The 21,036-nt window shown below is 35.7% G+C and overlaps 1 protein-coding gene across 6 annotated transcripts in view; it reads left to right on the forward strand.

The window, feature by feature from the left end:
• CAB39L (calcium binding protein 39 like) overlaps positions 1 to 21,036 on the forward strand; it is a 96,923-nt gene that overhangs the window by 46,589 nt on the left and 29,298 nt on the right. For 4 of the 6 annotated variants that reach the window (XM_059041697.2, XM_067016323.1, XM_067016320.1 and 1 more), the window contains 3 exons: positions 1,201 to 1,342; positions 6,330 to 6,494; positions 11,639 to 11,757. In XM_059041697.2, coding sequence (XP_058897680.1) covers positions 1,241 to 1,342; positions 6,330 to 6,494; positions 11,639 to 11,757 — 386 coding nt within the window. In that variant the 5' untranslated portion in view covers positions 1,201 to 1,240. Of the gene's footprint in view, positions 1 to 335; positions 413 to 1,200; positions 1,343 to 6,329; positions 6,495 to 11,638; positions 11,758 to 21,036 lie in introns of all 6 variants that reach the window. The other 2 variants (XM_067016321.1, XM_067016322.1) reach the window with 1 other exon arrangement.

Below are 21,036 nucleotides of genomic sequence, written 5' to 3' on the forward strand. Positions count from 1 at the left end.
AGTAGGGAAAAGTTGAAAAATACTATATTTAGTATTTATTCTATTTTGGTTTTAAAAAATATATTTTTATGTACATAGAAAAAATTCAGGAGGAATATGTATCAAAACTGATAATAGTTGTTGCCTCTGGATGACTGGTTAATGGGAGCCTTTGATTTATTACCTCATATTTCTGTAATGTTTGAAATATTTTTGCTAATAAATGTAAAGTAAATGAATATGCCTCTACTAACTGGAGCCTTTAATTTTAGATTTTTTTCTAAAAAAATAACACAGTTTTAGTGTAAATAGGGCAATGACAGCTATATTTGGCTTTCTCTGCTCTATGTAAATAGATGTTCTCAGAAAGAAGAACTGATTTTCCTGTTCCCCTCCCACCTCAGCCCCCATCATGGTAGTCACCATTTCATCAGTGAGTATGCCAGCTGAATATTTGAAGAGTCAATAAAAAACAGATTCTAAACAATTTTACATTGTAATTTTGTGATTGCTATCGAGTGGCATGTTTTTAAACATTGCTTTACCAAAGTATGTGGATCCTAATCCCACTTTTGTTTTACATGTTTTATTTTATCTATGATTATTATTATCACCATCATCATCATCACTCTCTTTAGTCAAAATATCTAGTTTTAAATATCAGGTTATTCTCTAAAAATACTCCTTTTCCCATTCTTGCATAAATCTTGAATTTCTATTTTAGGAAAGATTTTAGACTTTGAGTAAAAACTTTTGGGTAAACTTTAAAAAATATCTTTCTTAAAATATTTTATATTAATTTAAATTTGGCACAAAACTTGGTGAAGCTTGTTTTATTTTTTTTAAATATTTATGTATTTATGCATTTATTTATTTGGCTTTGCCGGGTCTTAGTTGCGGTATGCAGGATCTTTAGTTGCAGCATGCAGATTCTTTAGTTGATATGTGGGATCTTTAGTTGTGGCATGCGGGACCTTTAGTTGTGGCATGTGGGATCTAGTTCCCTGACCAGGGATCGAACCTGGGCCCCCTGCATTGGGAATACAGAGTCTCAACTTCTGGACCACCAGGGAAGTCCCAATGAAACTTGTTTTAGTTTGACTGATTTTAATGTTTCATATTACTGAATTGGTTATTGAGAACTTATAAGACATTTTGGTATAACAATTTAATCATGTTAAGAATTATAATTATAACTTTTGTTTATTTGTTTGTTTTTAGCATTCCACATTGGAAGAAGATATTTCTATAGTTGAAAAAAATGCCTTTGTTTAGTAAATCGCACAAAAGTCCAGCAGAAATCGTGAAAATTCTGAAAGACAACATGGCCGTTTTGGAAAAGCAAGACAAAAAGACAGATAAGGTATGAGCTAAAATAATAACATTTTTATTAAAATGCATGAATAGACCAAAAAAGCCAATGTAAAAGCTTAGTGAAGAATCCTAAACATGGTCTGTGATGCACTCGTAGGGTCTTTGTAAGTACGTTTAAATTGATTCCAGGTTTTATGCAACTGATAATTGTTGAGTCTGTTGTCTTGACCTCTTCGTTCACTTTCTAGAGCCTCTGACCAACCTTGGATCCCTCTAGACTTAAACTAAGGGGTAACACCCAACCCTCCACCTCTGGCAACCACCAAATCCATTTCAGTCATAAAAAAGAATGATATCTTGCCATTTGCAGCAACATGGATGAACCTAGAGGTCCATTATGCTAAGAGGAATAAGTCAGAGAAAGGCAAATACTGTGTGATTTCACTTATATGTGGAATCTAAAAAATGAAACAAAACAAATGCACAAATATAAAGCAGAAACAGTTATAGATACAGAGAACAAACAGGTGGTTGCCAGAGGGGAGGTGGGTTGGCGTTGGAGGGGGAAGAAATTGCTGAGGGAGATTGAGGTACAAACTTCCAGTTGCATGGGTGTGAAAGGTACAGTGTAGAGAATATAGGTAATAACTACGTAATACCTTTGTATGGTGACATATCATAACTAGACTTATTGTGGTGATTATTTTGGGTTTTTTAATATATTTTAAAAAAATATTTATTTATTTATTTGGCTGTGCCAGGTCTTAGTTGTGGCGCACAGGATCTTCTTTGCAGTGTGCGGGATCTTTCAGTTGCAGCATGCAGGCTCTTAGTTGCGGCATGCAGGATCCAGTTCCCTGACCAGGGATCGAACCCGGGCCCTCTGCATTAGGAGCTCAGAGTCGTAACCGCTGGACACCAGGGAAGTCCTGTGGTGATCATTTTGAAATGTATAGAAATGTTGAATCACTATGTGGTAAAACAGAAACTAACAGTGTTGTAGATCAATTATACTTCAAAAACAAAGAAACTCAGAAAAAGAGGTCAGATTTGTGGTTACCAGAGGCAGGGGTATTGGGGGGAGGGAATTGGATATAGACAGTCAAAAGATACAAACTTCCAATTGTAAGATAAGTAGGTACTAGGGGTGTAAGGTACAACATGATAAATGTAAGTAACACTGCTGTATGTTATGTATGGAAATTATTAAGAGAATAAATCCTGAGTTCTCATCACAAGGAAAAATATATTCTTTTCTTCTCTGTTTCTTTAATTTTGTATCTATATGCAATGATGGACGTTCACTAAACTTATTGTGATAATCATTTCATGATGTATGTAAGTCAAATCGTTATGCTCTACACCTGAAATTTATACAGTGCTGTATATCAATTATATTTTAATAAAACTGGAAGGGAAAAAACTCAGAATGAAAAAAAAATCTAAGGAGTTATACTGGTGTATAATATTATTCTTACATGGAGGGTAAAAAGTTTATATTTAAAGATCAACTGATAGTTTCTACTACATTTTTTTTTTTTTTTCTTTTGGTACACCACGCAGCATGTGGGATCTTAGTTCTCTGACCAGGGATCGAACCCGCGCCCCCTGCAGTGGAAACACGGAGTCCTAACCACTGGACTGCCAGGGAATTCCCAGTGCAGCCTCATTTTAACATTGTTTTAAAGTCCTACCAAGAAGGGCTTCCTCAGAGGAAGGGGTTTTTAGTAATTTAGTTATTCCTTCAAAGGGATATTGAATCCTACATATATAATTTGTCTCTAAAGTGACTAGTTTATGGCAAGATTCAAGATATCTGTAAAATAAATACCCTTGAGTTAATAGTATCTTTCTGTCCCAGTGAATGACACAATATTGTATTCTTGTAATGATGTAGAAATATAGTTTTTATCCTACATCTTGTAAGGAATGTAGAAATATATTTTTATCTCTAGTGTACTTTGTAATATTGAGCGAAATATTGGCTCAATAGGATGAAGAAATGACCTTCATATAAGAGTGAATCTAAATAACAAAAGAGAGGGAAAAGGAAAAGACACTAATTTTCATTAGTGATCAGGAAAAGGCCAATTAGAACAACAGTTAATTCATATTACATTCCTACTATCTTGTCAAAAATGAAAAATGTCTGATGGTAGTAAATGTTGACAAGTGTGGAGAGCAATAAGAACTTTCATTCACTATGAGTGATAAAGTATAAATTGGTGTTTGGAAATGAGTTTAGTACATTATCTGTTAAATATGAAGATATACATGTTCTAAGACTCTGCAGTTCCCCTCCTAGTATAAACTCTAGAGATGTTCTTGCAAACATGCACCACGATGCGTGTCAAGAATGTTCATAGCGGGCTTCCCTGGTGGCACAGTGGTTGGGAGTCCGCCTGCCGATGCAGGGGACACAGGTTCGTGCCTCGGTCCGGGAGGATCCCACATGCCGCGGAGCGGCTGGGCCCGTGAGCCATGGCCGCTGAGCCTGCGCGTCCGGAGCCTGTGCTCCGCAACGGGAGAGGCCACAGCAGTGAGAGGCCCGCGTACCACAAAAAAAAGAAAAAAGAATGTTCATAGCACTGTTGTTCATAGTAACCCCTCAGTGGAAACAACCCTGATGTCCATCAACAGTAGAAGTGAGAAGTTGTGGTCCAGCCATTGATGGAATACTATAGAGCAATGAATGTTAAAGAACTGCTGCTACATGCAGCGACAAGGATGATCCTCCCAAATAGAGTGTTGAGTGAAAGAAGCAAATCATAAGAGGGTACAGGTACTATTCCAAATCAGCAGAACTAAACTAGGTTGTTTTGGGATACAAACATAGGTGAGAAAACTATAAATAAAAGTAAATAAATGAGTGTCATCAAAAACATGAAAGGATTTACTTCCAGCTGAAAAAGGGGCATTCAAGTGACTTCTGGGTTGCTAAAAATGTTCTATTTCTTGACCTCACACTGGTGTTTGCTTTATAATTATTCTTAACTCTATATAAGTTTAAAGTAATCTTCTGTGGATATAGGTCACAATTTAAGGAACTTCCAACCTTTAATAAGTTAATGATTGCTTTAGCAATATCAAAATGTATCTGGAAATTAATTTTTTAAGTAGTGTCATGCTACTATGAGTTACTTTTTTTTTTTTTTGCCTTATTCTCCTCATTTCCTTCTTCAATTATAATGATTAGGATATAATACTTGAAAGTAATAAAACTATATTTCTTTAAAAACATTCAGCAGGGGCTTCCCTGGTGGCGCAGTGGTTGAGAATCTGCCTGCCGACGCAGGGGACACGGGTTCGTGCCCCGGTCCGGGAAGATCCCACGTGCCGCAGAGCGGCTGGGCCCGTGAGCCATGGCCGCTGAGCCTGTGCGTCCGGAGCCTGTGCTCCGCAACGGGAGAGGCCACAACAGTGAGAGGCCCACGTACCGAAAAAAAAAAAAAAAAAAAAAAAAAATTCAGCAAATTGTTAATTAATTGGCCTGGTTTTTTTTTTTTGGTATCACATGCTTGCTTGCTTTATTTATTTATCTTCACCTGTTTTAAAAAAATATTTCTGTTGAGTGTAATTAAGATACCATATAATCCACCATTTTAAAGTGTACAATTCAGTGGTTATTAGTTTATTCACAAGGTTGTATGACCATCACCACTATCTAATTTCAGAACATTTTCAGCACCTCGTTCTCCCTTACCCAGGCCCTAATACTCACTAATGTATTTTCTACCTCTATGTATTCTCCTATTATTCTTTTTTTTTTTTTTTTTTTGTGGTATGCGGGCCTCTCACTGCTGTGGCCTCTCCCGTTGTGGAGCACAGGCTCCGGACGCGCAGGCCTAGCGGCCATGGCTCATGGGCTTAGTTGCTCTGCAGCATGTGGGATCTTCCCGGACCAGGGCACGAACCCGTGACCCCTGCATCGGCAGGCGGATTCTCAACCACTGCGCCACCAGGGAAGCCCTCTCCTATTATTCTTTAAAATGTAATGAGGGCTTCCCTGGTGGCGCAGTGGCTAAGAATCTGCCTGCCAATGCAAGGGACATGGTTTTGAGCCCTGGTCTGGGAACATCCCACATTCCCTGGAGCAACTAAGCCCGTGAGCCGCAACTACTGAAGCCCGTGCGCCTGGAGCCCGTGCTCCGCAACAAGAGAAGCTACCTCAATGAGAAGCCTGCGCACCACAAGGAAGAGTAGTCCCCACTCGCCGCAACTAGAGAAAAGCCCGTGTGCAGCAACAAAGACCCAATGCAGCCTAAAATAAATTAATTTTTTTAAATGTTTTAAGAATTAATAAAAGCAAAGTTAACATATAAAATATGAGGACATTTAAAAAAATGTCGTGAGATTTTTTTGCTTTTTTTTTTTAAGTTTCATAGATAACAAAAAGATAATGGTTATGTGTGAGGGATCAGTGGATTGACAAAGGTTATGGGTTTTGACAATACATGATTTTGTACCTACTCCATTAAAAAACCCAGAATAATAGGGATTTGTTGAAAAACATTAACAAATGATTTAAATAAAGACTACTAGCTACTGATAAGTCTTCAAAATGGACTGAATTTAATTTATAAGTTAAATTTATAATTAATTACTAGTAAAGTTCAGTATGAGTATGATTTAAGGAAGTTCATGAGGACTTCCCTGGTGGTCCAGTGGTTAAGACTCCACACTTCCACTGCAGGGGATGTGGGTTTGATCCCTGGTCAGGGAACTAAGATCCCACATGCTGCACAGTGCAGCCAACAAGTAAAAACATTTTTTTAATTAAAAAAAATTTTTTTAAATAAAGGAAGATCATTTCAATTATTCTAACTAAGTAGAAATACTAAAGATCTCTCTTTTATAAATTAACTTTAGTAACATTTTCTGAAATAAAAAACACAGTGCCTACTGAGCGGTTTTTTTTTTTGTAACTGTACAGAGTTCTTTAATCATAAATAAGCAGGGCTCAATAACTGGTTTTTGTTTGTTTATAACCTGAAATTTTTTATTACTCAACTATTAGCATACTTTTTGGTCACTAGGCTTCAGAAGAAGTGTCGAAATCACTGCAAGCAATGAAAGAAATTCTGTGTGGGACAAGTGACAAGGAACCTCCAACAGAAGCTGTGGCTCAGCTAGCACAAGAACTCTACAATAGTGGGCTGCTGGTGACACTGATAGCCGACCTACAACTGATAGACTTTGAGGTAAACTATCTGCAAAAGGATGATAATTCTGCTTCTCAATTTTTATACACCTACCAATATTTGACTGTAATTTTTTTTATTACTGTTTATATACTATTTAAAATCCCATTTTCCCCTGAAAGTTCTAAGATCATCTTAATCGTTTTTTTAAAAAAGCAAAAGGTATACTGGAATTAAGTTTTATGCAGCTAAGTAAGAAAGTTACTGGTCAATAATAATAATAATAATAATAATAATAGATAACATTTGTTGAGTGCTTACTGCATGTTGTACAGTTTCCAAGCACTCATCTCATTTAATTCTTAAAGCAACCTATATATGATTGGTACTATATTATTAGTCTTGTTTTACAGGTGAAGACCCTAAAGTTCAAAGATATTAAGTAATTTCCCCAAAGTCACTCAGTTACTAAGAGTCTAAGCTGAGATTCAAACTTATTGTCTCCAGACCTGTTTCTTTAACTGAAATATTTATACCAATGTTTTAAGAAGTTTGTTAAATGCTACTCATATAGGATATTTATCTCATTTTGAAAGCAATTATACCTAATTACCTAAATAATAAATAAAACAACACCTAGAAACATAAGTGGTGAATATGTGCAAGCATTTTATTATCTATGGTATATCTAACTTAGAACAGTGGTTTTTCAATGAAATATATATACGTAAGGCACACTTCAGTGATGGAAGTCTTGGTTTTGATTTGTTTGTTGTTTTGTTACTACTATCAGGCTTTTGATACTCTCAGGTAAGTGCTTGGATCTCCATTAATTCTCAAAGATAGAAGAGAATGGAGATTTCTAAAGTAAATTGCTTTCAGTTTTGTCACCAAGGAAGTTAAAAGAAACTCATTACAGTGATTAGACCGAGATAAGGTCAGGGCTCTGGGGATCTGTGGAAATACTAGCCCACAGCTCTCTGGATGGCTTAGATAGGGGAAGATTTTGGCTGACTGGAGCAGAGGAGGAATGCAGGGGAATACTGATCTGGAGATGTGAAGTCAGGTGTGTTGACTAGAAACTACACTGACTGAGGGCTTCTCAGGGTCAACTCAGCCTTCCTTTCAGAACCACCTGTTTTTTTCTTTCCTTCCCTCTCTTATGTTTCTCTAACCTTGACATTTTCTGCTCAATAATCTCCTTTCCTACTTTTTCCTCTTGCCTGGCTTGTCACTCTCCCTCCCCATTTTACTCCCCATTTCCTTTTTAAACCTGGCATATGTGGAATTAAAGTGTAGTTTTATCATTGTGTTTCGATACTTTCGTGTTTTTTAAATTTAGTTTAAAATGAGGTATTATGGACATTTGTAGGAGCTGTGCATAGTGGAAAAACACTTGACTTGGATTTAGGATTGTTTATAGAGTCCCTGCTCTGCTATTTGATAGTGTCATAACCTCTTTGAGACTAAACTTTCTCATCTATAAAATAGGAATAATATGAACTTATATGATTGTTTTTAAATATTAAACAAAGTAAAATATATATACATATACATGTTATGGAAGAACACTAAATACATGTGCAAATATATACAGATGTCAGTATATTTTCATCTTCTCTCTTTCTCAAACTTAAGTTAAATGTAAGCTGGTTTATTTTTGTTATAATCTTTGATGTTTGTTTCTTTGTTTATTATTTTAGTTTTAAATTTAGTTGGTGAGTGACCATAACTGGGAAACTCCCTGCTCTTGGAATACGGCATTATATTTCTATAAATCTCCCCTTGTTTTACATATTTCCCTGAAAGCAGCAATGTATTAAGCTATTATTATATAATTATTATATAATTATTACGTTAGCTTGAGTTACTTTATGAGATTAGCTTAATTTGCAATGGGATGCTGGAAGGAATATGACCAAGGTTGGTTATGTTTTGAAGAATGAGTCAGGGATGAGATGTCGTTAGGTCCAGTGACCTGGAGAAGCCTTGAGCGACCACAGAATAGCATAGGTTCAAAGTGCCCTCCAAGAATTGGGGAGATGGGAGTAGACCAGAGAAAAACTGGGTGCCTCACAACTTTGTGCAGCTTTGGCTTAGAAAACAAAAGAGGAAGAGTAAGAAACACTTATGCAAATTTCCCTTATTTTACATGGTATACTGGAAATAAATATAGAGAAGTTTACTTAAAAATTATTTGGGGATTAAGACATTCAATTGCCTAAAAATTGACTTATATATTATCAAGTAGAGTAAACTTTTATTCTCTGGAATCCTTGGAGAAAAAAATTATCTTTCTGAATATGTGCATTTTCCATGTAGCTAAAGATTAACTCTTCAAATGAAGAAAGTTAAGTAGATTACTTTTGTGGATTACTTTACATTTTCTTTATAACATGCATTGTATACTTGCCTCTCCTCCAAAATTATATACTGAAGTAATAATTTTTTACTAATGACTCAACACTATCATTATGAAGGTCTATTATCATGATAATTGCAGACAGTTCTTTTTTCCAGCTTCATTGAGGAATAAATGACCAGACAGTTCTTGACTTTGTTCATTCAGTTGATGCCTAGAACATAGTTATAAATAAATGTGATATTCAGTAGGTGAAGCTGTCCTCCTCAATCAAACCCATAGAAAATAAATACTTATAAATACTTCTTGGTTGAATGAATGAATGAAAAATAGTTAATATTGAAAATGAGTCAGTTTTAAGCATTCCACCAACTATATACTCATAGTATTTTCAGGAAGGATGCACCATTACTAGCATTATGAGCTCACTTGCAGAAATGTGCTGTGTATTTCTATGGACTGGAAGCACGAATAATCAGCCCACAGGCAGCAACTTTCCTTTTCAAGCTTAAGGTATCCATATAAACTAGTGACCATTTGATAAAACTCGCCCTAACTTCAAAACACAGTCTAATCACACAGAACCCCACCCTTCTCATCTCTTGGCTCTTAGGTAGCCCTGGTACAGCTCCTTCTGGATTGAGAGTATCTTGAGTACTAGGACTGCATTTCCCACGCCTAGTTCCATATCCATTGGTTGGATGAATGAATCAATGTAGGTATGAGAATGAGAAATAGAAGCAGAGGTAAGGGCATTGGAACAAAGGAAGATGTCCTGAAGCACAGCAGTAAGCCACTTTTCTTAAAGAATTAGTAAATGTGTAGAACATAATTCAAGAATAATGATAATACTTCAGTAAGTGAATAGCCTCTCCTGGGGCTTCTTTGAAGAGTATAACAGTCATTTGACTGTAAAATCTTTGGTATATTTTTATAACAGGAAAGGAAAATTATTACTTTATGGAAGGGCTGCAGCTTTTGCCAGATAACCTAAAAGGATGGAGCATTCCTTACAGAAAAAAAAAAAAAAAAAGAACTTTTGTTTAGAAGACACCTACATGGGCTTTTTTGTTAGTTGTGAAAGGTGAGGTCTCTAGGCAATGTTTGGAAGGAAAAAGACTGAAAGAAAAGAGCTTAGATTCCCTTTGCAGAGTAAAATAACAGAAATTTGAGAAATGCCGTCTCTTTGGCTAAATTTGATAGCAGTAGGAAATAGAAGAGAAATAGGAGAAGGGTTTGGAGTAAGGGAGAGAGAAGGCTCCAGAGCCATGACAGAGGAAGGGGCTTAAGGAAAAAGATGATCAGGAATGCTGAGGAATCTTTTATAATCTTTAATTATGATGTGTAGGATTCAATTTGAAGTTGTTTCTGCACTGTGCTATAATTACCCTTTGTTACCCTTAAACCCTTGATAAAAGAACTATGTACTAATAGTACATGTCAAATGAAGGAGAAGAGGCAGTTTTCTATACTTGGATAAACAGTATATAAAATAACTAGCTGAGAAAATAAGTAGTTGTAGAAGGTAAGACAATGAACAAGGGCTGAGAGGAGCTAGGAGCAGGGATTTGAAATCCAGAGCTGACAACAGTGATGGTGGGCCAAGGTATTGGTTTAGATTGGGTAACAGAGACTGACTCAGGAATCTGTGTGGCAAACCCATTTTCTTCAGGAATCAGGAGGAAAGTGGTCCATTGGGGTGAGGAAGGTACTGGAGGATCCTGCTGTCATGTGAATAACGGCTAGTTAGAAGACAGACCTTTGGGTTAAAATTGTTTGAAAGAAAATCTCGTTACTTTATAGCATAAATTTTTGTCTAATCCTTTAAGCCTTAAAATTGCTGACAGAAAAAAAATACTTCAGCATATTCTTATGAGGTTAAAAAAAAAGAGTTATGGCTGAGATTGCAAGGTTTCTGACTTGTGGGCTCAGGATCAAACTCAGAGCTGTGTTTTTTGATGTTTGGCCACTATTCAAGACACAGCTTTAGACTCTTTGATGTTTTGAAACACAACGTGATAAGAGATCAAAGGATGAAAATGTATTACATGTAAGAGTTTATGCATTCATTTTAAAGGCAGGTGTGCCTTGTGAAAATAGGGTGGATGCAAAGTCAACTGTTCAGTTTGAATTAGAAAGCAGCTCAAAGAAGCAGAAAACTTCCTAGGGAGGGTGGGAGGGAGACACAGAGGGAGGGGGTATGGGGGTATATATGTACGTATAGCTGATTCACCTTGTTATACAGCAGAAACTAACACAACATTGAAAAGCAATTATACTCCAATAAAGATGTTAAAAAAAAAAAGCAGAAAACTTCCTACTGTGATAATTTAATCTCTAATGATTATTTCTTGCTACGTTTTTAAAAAAATAAGCAAAGTAAGCACTCCAGGATCAGCTTCTCAATAAGCCATTTTATGGTCCTAAGTTTTTGAAAATTTCCATCCCCTAAAGATCCTTTTCTGTTCCCTGGCCCTCATTAAAAAGTGGTCCTTAACCTTTGGTTTTATTACTATAAAAATGAGAAATCAGAAAGCCTTGAGGCACAAGCTTTGACTGTACTTCATGCATTTAACAATTTGAAATGCTTACTATATGTGTAGGGCATTGATTTTATTTGATCTCGATTTTTTTGGTTTATATATTTTGTACCTATCATTAGACAAATTAAGTCAAAGAATTCACAATCTCAGGTGGGAAAATACTATATCATATTAAATGGAATGAGTGTGTGTTTGTGTGTGTGTGTGTGTGTGTATAAACAGCTTTTGAAATAATTCACATGCCATGCAATTCACCCGTTTAAAGTATACAACTTAATGGTTGGTTGTTTCTTTAACAGGGAAAAAAAGATGTGACCCAGATATTTAACAACATCCTGAGACGACAGATAGGCGCTCGGAGTCCTACTGTGGAGTACATTAGTGCTCATCCGCATATCCTGTTTATGCTCCTCAAAGGGTAGGTGCGTGCTTTCCTTTAAAGTAGGTTTGAGTTTAGAAAAGTTGTTAAAAGTAATATATAGCATTGAGCCTCATTTGAGAAAACGGTCCCTTTTGGATTCATATTTGCCATTCTTGACGTTAGCCCTCCAAATCTATGTCTCTGGGATTACTCAGGCTGCAGCAAAATCCTTTCTAAATAAATTCCCTTCCATTTACTGCCTCTCTTTCCTCCACTTTCCTGTTATCTCTTCCTATTACATTATTGCTCGTGCTTTCCAATCTGCCCTTTTTCTAGCTGCCCACTTAGCCTCTTTACATAAGACTGAATCCCCTCATTACACAAATACACACACACACACACACACACACACAAGATATCCTTTCAATGGCTAGCATCTACTACGGTGACATACTTCCACGTGAGGATAGAATAAATATCACTGTATGTATATGGGACCACAGGGCAGCCAAAAAACTAAAGTCTGGCCAGATAGTATAATTCCTGATTATTACTTTTTATGTATCCTCATTTACAAATGTTTCTTGGGCATTTTGAGGCTACTCCAACTCCTAAAACCAGAAATATGGATGTAGAAAGGCTTGGGGATAGCAGACTATCTTTTGTCTCCCCTTCTCTATCTTTCTACTTTACCATCTTGAACCTAGCATGCTCTTCTAGTCCATCTCGTCTGTGTTCAATTCCCAAATCCTTTCTTGTACATTTTAAAACATTTTATGGTATCAAAATAATACATACCACATAGTTTAAAAATCAGAAATATCAACAAACATCAGCTCTGCCTCTTCCTTCTCTATTCCTCAGTCCCATTTGCCCAAAGACAACCACTTTCATCTTTTTTATTTGTTCATCTGGTGTTTACCTCTATATTATCAATAATGGGCTTTTACTAACTTTTGATTTACCAATTTTAAAAAATATCTTTTAACTTTCTCATAGACTAGATGACAATTTAGTATTTCTACCACCACTGTTCCTCCATTTTCCTTCTCTTAACCCTCCCAATATACTTTATAACGATTTTTTATTTTATGAGTCACATTTATATTATTATAGCTATGTAATTATTATTCATTGTTGAACAAAGTAGTGTACTATAATTACTTTGTTTTTTAGTACGAAATATTGTTTTTACTAGAGAATTAAGTCTTTCAGTTCTGGAAAGGGAAATATGCTTGTATCATGTATTAGTTAGGGTAGGCTAAACTTATAACAAACCTTAAGCTTTATAACAAATGGACCCCAAAATAGAGGGGCCAACTACAAGATAAATTTATTTCTCACATAATAGAGAAGAACAGATGTTCTAGGTCAGCAGGGGTTCCTTCAACATGTGGTTCCTAAGATCACTTTGTTGATTGCCATTTCGGCCCACAAGAAGGCAAAAATACTTGGGAGAATTTATGAGCCAGGACTGGAAATGGCTTGCATTACTCGTACTCACGTTCCATTTGAGAGCACTTAGTCACTTGACCTCTTAATTCTTAAGGAAACCTGAGAAATGTAGTTAGTGCCCAGGAAGAAGAAGAGAAAGGATTTCTGTGGACAGTTAACATCCTCTGCCACATACTGTTTCTCTGAAAATGTATTCCTTTCTATATTCTCTGTTCTCACTTTCTCATTCTTCTATTAGTCAAAGTTAAATCTCTGGGATTGATTTCATATCTCTTCTATTTTCTGTTTCTTTGTCTTTTTGTTTTACTTGTCAGAAGATGTTCTTTTTTTTTCAACATCTTTATTGGAGTATAATTGCTTTACAGTGGTGTGTTAGTTTCTGCTTTATAACAAAGTGAATCAGCTATACATATATATATCCCCATATCTCCTCCCTTTTGCATCTCCCTCCCACCCTCCATATCGCACCCCTCTAGGTGGTCACGAAGCACCGAGCTGATCGCCATGTGCTATGCGGCTGCTTCCCACTAGCTATCTATTTTACATTTGGTAGTATATGTAAGTCCATGCCACTCTCTTACTTCGTCCCAGCTTACCCAGGAGATGTTCTTAATTGTATCTTCCACTGAAGATAAACTCTACTGAATTTTCCTTTCAGCGACCCTATTTTTAATTTATAAGAGCTCTTTTTTTGCTCTCCGATTATTCCTGTTTCTTGTCTCTTACACTTCTTAGCTCTGCGACTTTGGGCAAGTCACTGCATTTTTCCAAGCCTCAGGTTTCTTATCTATAAAATAAGAGTAAAATTTGTAATATTACCTTTGCACTAAAATAGTGTTGCGTCATATGCCTTTGACTATGCATTGTCAGACCAACCTGTGTGTTCAGTCAGGGTTCTGCTATTTACTTGCTAAGACCTTGGGCAAGTTACCTAACTTCCTTAAGTCTTATTTCCTCATTGTAATATGAAGACAATAGTCATTCCTACTTCAGTATGTCATTTTGAGTCTTTAGTGAGGTAGTTCTTGCAGAACATAGTACCAAGCACATGGTACTCAGTACTCAGTGACTACTAGTCTAAAAAATTATTATCCCTATTCCTCTTAAGAGCTGCAGTTCACATTGAGATATATGTGCAATTTTAAACAAATACAATTAAGACCATACCCAAGTGTCAGAATTATATTATAAAGGGAAGTGTTTGTTTCTAGCTCAGATAAGATCTACAAAATGTCATGGGTTATGATCTGCACAGCTGGCCATTGGTGGATAAGGCTGGAATGATCAATTTGTACCCCCTTCTGGAGATTCTAAAATGTTAAGCTAAGGCATTTGACATTATCTTGTAGGAAATGGGGAGTCATTGGAAAGTTTTGGAAGAAGAATATCAGATTTGTATTTCAGGAAGTGAAGATAAATGAATAATCATTTAAAGTTAGTTTGTAAATAAATGATCCCTTGAGAATGCTAAAATGTGTTGTCCTAAAAATATTTTGGAGAGCCTGTCAGCTGATGTGGAAGAGAAGTTGTGTGGATGTTCTAAAACAGTATCTTCCACCGTGGGGTCGTTATGTGAAGGATACACGCAACTCCACGGACTTCATTCCTAGAGTGGGAATTATTTGTTTGGAGGATCTCCTTCAAGTAACTGCTGTCACTAAATAGCAGTCCAGTGATGGCAACTGCCTTGTATTTATTTTATCAAAGAGCTGTACCAGATACAAGTGGCTCTGCTAAAGATATGAATTTAATGTCTTCTTACCAAGAAAATTACAAACACATAAAAATTATCACTGTTAAGCTTTAAGAATTCAGATAAAAGCAATCCAATAAATTATAAAGTATGGTTGTAGAGTAGTTTTTTCGTTCCTTTTATATATGATAGAATGTATATACATTTTATACATTGACACATTATATATGCTTTTGGAAGATGTGAAAATTTAGCATAATGGGATATTTATTTTTTAAATTAAGTTGGTGAAGAATTACAACTTATATTGGAGAATATAACTTTATTTTCCCTTTCTAGAAATAACGAGACAAGATAAACAACTAATTCTAATTGTTATTCATTAATAATTTATCTGCTGGAACATATTACAGCTCTGTAGTGAGCCTTTATTATTTGTGATGTGCACAGGATTCATTAATGTGTAATTGTCCTCTATATTTCTCCCACACCTTCCCCTTTTTCAGTAGAGAGAGTTGAGAAAAAAAAACTAGTGATGGGAAGCCAGGCAGGGGAATTAGACTAAGCTAGAAGGTTATGTCCACTGGCACAAACAAGACTTAGAGATGAGGAGGAAGGAATCAGAGGGAGAAAACCCACTAATATCAGGAGAGGGTTTTGGAAGTTTACTAGTGGGAGGCTCCAAGGTAGCTGCATAGTAAATTAGAGGAGGGAAGGGAGTTTGAGAGTGGTGCTGTAAGTTATAAATCAATAATTTTGAGAGACAAATGATAAAGGTTGGAATCTCTTTTAATAACTTTTTCCTACTAGATTATATTTATTTATATGTGATTCTATAAAATGTGTGGGGCATTGGCACTTTTGCAATTATGATTACATATAAAATTTACTGAGTATGAATAATCAGTATATCTTTATTATATCTTTAATTATTTGAAAATATGTCTCTGTCCTATTTGGTGGTGAACTTTATGATGAATTCAAATGACTACTATTCGTTTACAAATTAGTTGATGCAAAAGATCACTCAGTTTCTGAACAAACTATTAAATTGATGTAAGTAGAAATTTTCCTTATATTTCAAATATGAACTCTTCTATTCATTAATCACCTGTATTTACCAGGAATCTTATTGTAATGGATAATTTATAATAATTATATGTCACTTTTTCTGTATTTAAGAAAAAAACTTAGCTTTCATTTATTTTCTAATATGTGGAAAAAAGTAATTTTGAGTCATTTAACTTTAAAACCACTTTCTCTGCTTTTGACAAAATTCAACACCCATTTATGATAAAAACCCTGCAGAAAGTAGGCATAGAGGGAACTTTCCTCAACATAATAAAGGCCATATATGACAAACCCACAGCCAGCATCGTTCTCAATGGTGAAAAACTGAAACCATTTCCACTAAGATCAGGAACAAGACAAGGTTGCCCACTCTCACCACTCTTACTCAACATAGTTTTGGAAGTTCTAGCCACAGCAATCAGAAAAGAAAAAGAAATAAAAGGAATCCAAATTGGGCAAGAAGAAGTAAAGCTGTTACTGTTTGCAGATGACATGATACTATACATAGAGAATCCTAAGGATGCTACCAGAAAACTACTAGAGCTAATCAATGAATCTGGTAAAGTAGCAGGATACAAAATTAATGCACAGAAATCTCTGGCATTCTTATACACTAATGATGAAAAATCTGAGCGTGAAATTAAGAAAACACTCCCATTTACCATTGCAACAAAAAGAATAAAATATCTAGGAATAAACCTACCTAAGGAGACAAAATACCTGTATGCAGAAAATTATAAGACACTGATGAAAGAAATTAAAGATGATACAAATAGATGGAGAGATATACCATGTTCTTAGAAGAATCGGCATTGTGAAAATGACTCTACTACCCAAAGCAATCTACAGATTCAATGCAATCCCTATCAAACTACCACTGGCATTTTTTACAGAACTAGAACAAAAAATTTCACAATTTGTATGGAAACACAAAAGACCCCAAATAGCCAAAGCAATCTTGAGAACGAGAAATGGAGCTGGAGGAATTAGGCTCCCTGACTTCAGACTCTACTACAAGGCTACAGTAATCAAGACAATATGGTACTGGCACAAAAACAGAAATATAGATCAATGGAACAGGATAGAGAGCCCAGAGATAAACCCACACACATATGGTCACCTTATCTTTGATAAAGGAGGGAAGGATATACAGTGGAGAAAAGACAGCCTTTTCAATAAGTGGTGCTGGGAAAACTGGACAGCTACATGTAAAAGTATGAAATTAGAACAATCCCTAACACCACACACAAAAATAAACTCAAAATGGGTTAAAGACCTACCTGTAAGGCCAGACACTATCAAACTCTTAGAGGAAAACATAGGCAGAACACTCTATGACATAAATCACAGCAAGATCCTTTTTGACCCACCTCCTAGAGAAATGGAAATAAAAACAAATATAAACAAATGGGACCGAATGAAACTTAAAAGCTTTTGCACAGCAAAGGATACCATGAACAAGACCAAAAGACAAGCCTCAGAATGGGAGAAAATATTTGCAAATGAAGCAACTAACAAAGGATTAATCTCCAAAATTTATAAGCAACTCATGCAGCTCGATAACAAAAAAACAAACAACCCAATCCAAAAATGGGCAGAAGAACTAAATAGACATTTCTCCAAAGAAGATATACAGATTGCCAACAAACACATGAAAGAATGCTCAACATCATTAATCATTAGAGAAATGCAAATCAAGACTACAATGAGATATCACCTCACACCGGTCAGATTGGCCATCATCAAAAACTCTAGAAACAATAAATGCTGGAGAGGGTGTGGAGAAAAGGGAACCCTCTTGCACTGCTGGTGAGAATGTAAATTGATACAGCCACTATGGAGAACAGTATGGAGGTTCCTTAAAAAACTACAAATAGAACTACCATATGACCCCACAATCCCACTACTAGGCATATACCCTGAAAAAACCATAATTCAAAAAGAGTCATGTACCAAAATGTTTATTGCAGCTCTATTTACGATAGCCAGGACATGGAAGCAACCTAAATGTCCATCAACAGATGAATGGATAAAGAAGATGTGGCACATATATACAATGGAATATTACTCAGCCATAAAAAGAAATGAAACTGAGTTATTTGTAATGAGGTGGATAGACCTGGAGTCTGTCATACAGAGTGAAGTAAGTCAGAAGGAGAAAAACAAATACTGTATGCTAACACATATATATGGAATCTAAGAAAAAAAATGTCATGAAGAGATTAGTGGTAGGATGGAAATAAAACACAGACCTACTAGAGCATGGACTTGAGGATGTGGGGAGGGGGAAGGGTAAGCGATGATGATGTGAGAGAGTGGCAGGGACATATACACACTACCAAATGTAAATTAGATAGCTAGTGGGAAGCTGCCGCATAGCACAGGGAGTTCACCTCTGTGCTTTGTGACCACCTAGAGGGGTGGGATAGGGAGGGTGGGAGGGCGGGTGACACAAGAGGGAAGAGATATGGGAACATATGTATATGTATAACTGATTCACTTTGTTGTAAAGGAGAAACTAACATACTATTGTAAAACAGTTATACTCAAATAAAGATGTTAAAAAAAAAAATCTACAAACAATAAATGCTGGAGAGGGTGTGGAGAAAAGGGAACCCTCTTGAACTGTTGGTGGGAATGTAAATGGATAACAGCCACTGTGGAGAATAGTACGGAGGTTCCTTAAAAAATTAAAAATAGAACTACCATGTGACCCAGCAATTCCACTACTGAGTATATACCCAGAGAAGACCATAATTCAAAAAGACACATGTACCCCAGTGTTCATTGCAGCACTATTTACAATAGCCAGGACATGGAAACAACCTAAATGTCCATCCACAGAGGGATGGATAAAGAAGTTGTGGTACATATATACAATGGAATATTACTCAGCCATAAAAAGGAATGAAATTGGGTCATTTGTAGGGACGTGGATGGACCTAGAGTCTGTCATACAGAGTAAAGTAAGTCAGAAAGAGAAAAACAAATATCGTATATTAACACATATATGTAGAATCTGAAAATATTGGTATAGATGATCTTATTTACAAAGCAGAAATAGAGACACAGGCATAGAGAACAAACATATGGATACCAAGGGGGCAAGGGGGGTGTGGATGAATTGGGAGATTGGGATTGACATATATACACTATTGATACTATGTATAAAATAGATAACTAATGAGAACCTACTGTGTAGCACAGGGAAGTCTACTCAATGCTCTCTGGTGACCTAAATGGGAAGGAAATCCAAAAAAGAGGGGATATATGTATATGTATAGCTGATTCACTTTGCTGTACAGTAGAAACTAACACAACATTGTAAAGCAACTGTACTCCAATAAAAATTTAAAAAATAAAAAAAAGAGAAGAAATGAAAAAAAAAGATTAGACAGTGGAGTCAGATGACAAATATGGCTCAAGATGGAGGTCAGCATTATTCTGTTAGTTGAATTGCTCTTTGAAATTATCTCAATTCTTTAAACATGTTAGTAAGAACATGTCTCAACAGAACTAAGTGCTTTGCCCCTACTATATATAAAATGCTAACTAATAAGAAACTACTGTGCAGCACAGGGAACTTTACTCAATACTCTGTAATGACCTATGTGGGAAAAGAATCTAAAAAGGAGTGGTTATATGTGTATGTATAACTGATTCACTTTGCTGTACCACAGAAACTAACAACATTGTAAATCAACTATACTCCAATAAAAACAATAATAAAAAAGAAAAAGAAAAAAGAAATTATTTTTAAAATGTTGTCATTTAGGGATATGACAGTAACATGCTATACTGGACCTAAGTCTAACCATAAAGAATGTAAGACAGAAAGAAATTTATTCTTGTCCATCAAGGAGAATCATTTGGATATGGGATACAAAACATGGTAAAAGGATTTGGAACCCAAATTTTATGAAAAGATTATTAAAAAGGACTTTCTCACTTCAAATGAACTTTTCTCCTGGCCCATGCAAATGACATTTCAGGGTACTGAGAGAACTTGAGAGTGAGGTCACTAAACTGCTCTCGGTGATCCATAAAGAACCATTGCCAGTGGAAGATTTTCCAGAAGTCCAATATTAAAATAGTAAATTTCTCCTAATAATCTTATTTTTAAAAATTTTATTGCAAAAATTTTCAACCATATACAAAACAAGACAGTACAAAGAAATCCCATGTACCCATCTCCTAGCCTTAACAACCTTCAGTATTTTGCTGTGTTTATTTCATCTGTCTTCCCAACACCCCTTCCCTTGTTTTTTCTTTTTTTTTTTTCTTTGACTGGAGTATTTTAAAGCAAATCTCACATCTCATGTAATATCATCATATCAACCCTAAACACATCAATATGCATCTCAAAAATAAGATAACTTTTACATAACTACAATGTAATTTTGTACTTCAAAATTAATAATAATTCATTAATAACTAATACCCAGTCCATACTCAAATTTCCTTGATTGCCCCCCCCCCCAATTTTAGTTGGTTTGTTCAAACAAGAATTCTAATAAGGTCCACTTATTGTATTTGCTTATGTCACTTAAGTCTTTTTTAAGTCCCTTTGCATTTAAAACAGCACCTTCTCCCATGTTTATGCCATTGACTTGTTGAAAAACTGAATCAGTTATCCTACATAATTTCCTTTATTCTAGGTTTGTCAGATTGCTTCACTGGAGGTTATATTTAAAGGCTTGATTAGATTCAGATTCAGTTTTATTATGGCAGTCATATTTTGTAAGTGGTGCTGTGTCGCTTGTGTTTCATCACATCAGGAGACATACATTTAGTAATGCTAAGACTGAGCAATGAGTTCAGATGGTGGCAGCCTAATCCATTATAAAGTTCCCCATCAACTACACTTAATTGTTTTATCATCCATTGATGAACATTGCTTAATTCAGTCATTTCGTTAGGGGTTACAAAAAGGTGATTTTCTAACTTTATTATTCCTTATGTATTTATTGACTGGACTAGTTTTATAGAGAATAACTTTCCCTCTTCCACCACAATTTAATTAGTTTGAAGTACAATCCATACTGGAGGGGAAGAATAAATGCCTAATTCTTTTCCTTCAGTTATCAGTTTAGAAAGCAATAAATTGTTAACCTAGG

Source organism: Kogia breviceps, chromosome 16, assembly GCF_026419965.1.
Source record: "Kogia breviceps isolate mKogBre1 chromosome 16, mKogBre1 haplotype 1, whole genome shotgun sequence".
NCBI classification, from domain to species: Eukaryota; Metazoa; Chordata; class Mammalia; order Artiodactyla; family Physeteridae; genus Kogia; species Kogia breviceps.